The following is a 3,015-nucleotide window of genomic DNA, read 5'->3' as shown; positions in this document are numbered from 1 at the left end:
CCTTCCTTCCTTCCTTCCTTCCTTCCTTCCTTCCTTCCTTCCTTCCTCCCTCCCTCCCTCCCTCCCTCCCTCCCTTCCTTTCTTTCCTTTCCTTTTCTTCCTTCGTTCTTCCCTTCCTTCCTTCCCTCTTTCCCTCCTTCTTCCCTTCCTCCCTTCCTCTCTTCCTTTCCTCCTTCCTTCCCTCCAATTTCTACCCCTCCCTCCTGAATTTCACAACTGTAACACGCTCCCAGTAAAGAACTCCTTCCAATGCAGGTTTTGAACTTTCTCTGTAATATATAATTGCAGAGAATTGCCTAGAGCAGAAGGGTCAAACCCATAGCCCCTTGGCAGCCTGTGGTCCACTGATTCACAACACTGTGCAACTGGAACCAGATTAAAATGAAATCAGGAAATAATTAACAGAATTAAAAGGCAATATAACATAGATAATATTACACTTTGAGTTAAGCAAACATGCAGTGGCAGGGATTTTTATATGCACTTTATTTGACACTTATTCTATATGAATTTGATAGCACTGGATTAGAGCATCAAGAGATTGACTTCTCCAGGGGCATGCAATTGATATTTATCAGAAGAGGGACTTGAATGGATTCACTCTCAGAGCAGCTCTCCATCCCCTTATGACATTGTATTTATAAAAAATAGCATTTTAAAATGTCATTCATTGGGTGTCCATGTTCCCCATCCTAGGTGACTGCCCTAGTTACTTGTCTCTAGTCCCAGCATTTTTGGAAATAATTCTATGAAGTTAGTGTCAAAGTAAACATGTGAGAAATTTTAAAAATAATGTGTTTTATTTTTTCAAATTGGAAACAGTCTGCATATTCAAGATTGCTCAGAGGTCTAGAGAGGCTAAGACCATTTCCAGCTCTACAGGATGCTAGACATAATTTTGTTTTTAAAAAGAAGATATACTAAAACAATATAGAACCTCAAAAGGGTAAAATATTAATGGAATTTTTTTAAAGCAATTGGGGTTAAGTAACTTGCTCAAGGTTACATGGCCAGTAATTTCTGGGTGTGGTGCTGAGTGTCAGAGCCCGGGATTCGATCTCCAAGTCATCTGGCACTGGAGCCAGTGCTCTTACTTGCTGTGCTACCTGGCCGCCCCTATCAATGGAATTTTTAAAAGAATTCTTCCAAACTTTTTCAATATGAATGCCCTAGTTATTGAGAGAAAACACAAAACTAGTTTTCATTTATTATCAGGTTGAGCTCATTGTTAGTATTGTCAGTCATCAGTGTGAGCTCATTCAAATATTATTGACCCAAAGTTGAATATGGTCTAATTTTTTTTTTTTTTACCATCAAACTTGAAACTGGCTTTATACTTGAGATCTGGGCCAAATGGCCCTCTGTTCTCTGCTGATTTATGTTGTGCATACAACTCATCTTTGGAATAAAAAAAATATTTCCAATGTAATGTTTTTGGAAATATTCCTGACCTAGTTCCTAAAACAATTAGTAGTCCCCTGAGTGTTGCTTATTGCCAAATTTTTCCTGTTATATTTTTGGTAATGTAACCACATACTTTTTCTCCAAGCACAATTTTCTGATTTATTTGATTTCCATTTGAGCCTCGGTGGACATCAATTGGTATAGATATCTATAAAACAGTTTATGTCATACCTCAGTATTGTTTTTATATTATATTAACTTATGTATGTGTATGTATGTATATATATATGCATATACTTTTAATTAATCTTAAATAGCTTATTTTTTTGTTATGAAAGGATACTTTTAAATCCAAAATTAAAAATTACCATTTTATAAGTATAGTTATTACTTTAAGATGAGTTCTATCTGTAATATTCATGTAAAGTTCTGAGTGCTACATATTAGAAAGGGCATTGACAAACTGGTACATATAGAAGAAGATAATCATATGAGTATCAGCTAAAGGAAGTAAGACTATTTAGCTTGGAGAAGAAAAAATGAAGATGAGGGTCAGAGAGAGAAGCTTTGAATGCTCTACACATATTTAAAGAACTTTCATATAGAAGAAGAGATCACTCTTGTTCATCATGACTCTGAAGGGTGGAACCAGCTGAACGGTGGGAAGTTAAAGAGAAGCAGATTTTTGCCTCAAAATAAGGGGAAAAATATCTTAACAGTAAGTTTAGGTCAAAATTGTGTTATCAGTTTTCAGGAGAAACAGTAGCAATTAAAAAAAATAATTATATATTTCAAGCTATGGATGATCACTTGTTATTATTGTCCTAGATTGGATTTTGACTAGGCAATTTTTTTAAAAGTTCCTTCCAACTCAGAATTCATGATTCTGTGGTTCCTCGTATGGCTAAATGTATTGCCAAAAGTTGAATCATACTATAGTGTGAGTTTTAAGAAAATTAAGTTTATAAGGTCTACATATTTTCCACTCTACAATCTCAATTGTTTATATCATCTTTCAATTACTTCACATACTGTATTAGATATTGACTTAAATGTAACTACTAATTCTTTATAGGATTATATTGTAGGTAAATGATATCTAATAGTAATCAAGTAGCAATTTGTCTAATTTCAGTTGTCTGTGATATCTTTATTAATCTGTTTTACAGATCATTTGAGTATTATGAAGTTCATTAAAATATTTTCAAGTACAAAATCGTATACTGAATCTTTGTTATCAATTTATCATTCTTCTTCACAGGTATCATATCTTTTGGGTGACGAGATGTCTGCCATTATGGGGCTTACAGGTTATACTCTAATTTTTCTAAACCCCAAATGTTTTTGTTTTCTCCAAATTCTGTATTTCTTGGCCTATGATATAATTGATTGAACTTTGAATAAAATTAAAAAATAATTTTATTCTTAAAAGATGAACTTGTTTTAAGTACTAAACACAGGTAAGACTTTTACTTAATTTCCCACTGATATACATATATCTTTTCTGTTAATATTTGATCTGATTCTATAAGAACATTTTTTCTTGTGCCTCTTTTCTTTGTCTATGTTCTTATCCCAGTAGCTATTATATAAGTCCCAGTATAGGTTCTA

At 33.5% G+C, this 3,015-nt stretch overlaps 1 protein-coding gene across 1 annotated transcript in view; it reads left to right on the top strand.

The window, feature by feature from the left end:
- Window positions 1-3,015, top strand: part of KCNT2 (potassium sodium-activated channel subfamily T member 2) — a 550,024-nt gene that overhangs the window by 207,201 nt on the left and 339,808 nt on the right. The window contains exon 4 of the mRNA XM_069074469.1: window positions 2,666-2,714. Within this exon, the coding sequence (XP_068930570.1) occupies window positions 2,666-2,714 (49 nt within the window). The remainder of the gene's footprint in view (window positions 1-2,665; window positions 2,715-3,015) is intronic.

Source organism: Petaurus breviceps, unplaced genomic scaffold, assembly GCF_028583685.1.
Source record: "Petaurus breviceps papuanus isolate PSGF00001 unplaced genomic scaffold, PetGlider_PUasm1.0 90895, whole genome shotgun sequence".
Classification (NCBI taxonomy): domain Eukaryota; kingdom Metazoa; phylum Chordata; class Mammalia; order Diprotodontia; family Petauridae; genus Petaurus; species Petaurus breviceps.
Note: the sequence above shows the minus strand (reverse complement) of the source record. Positions and strands in the feature narration are given on the sequence as shown.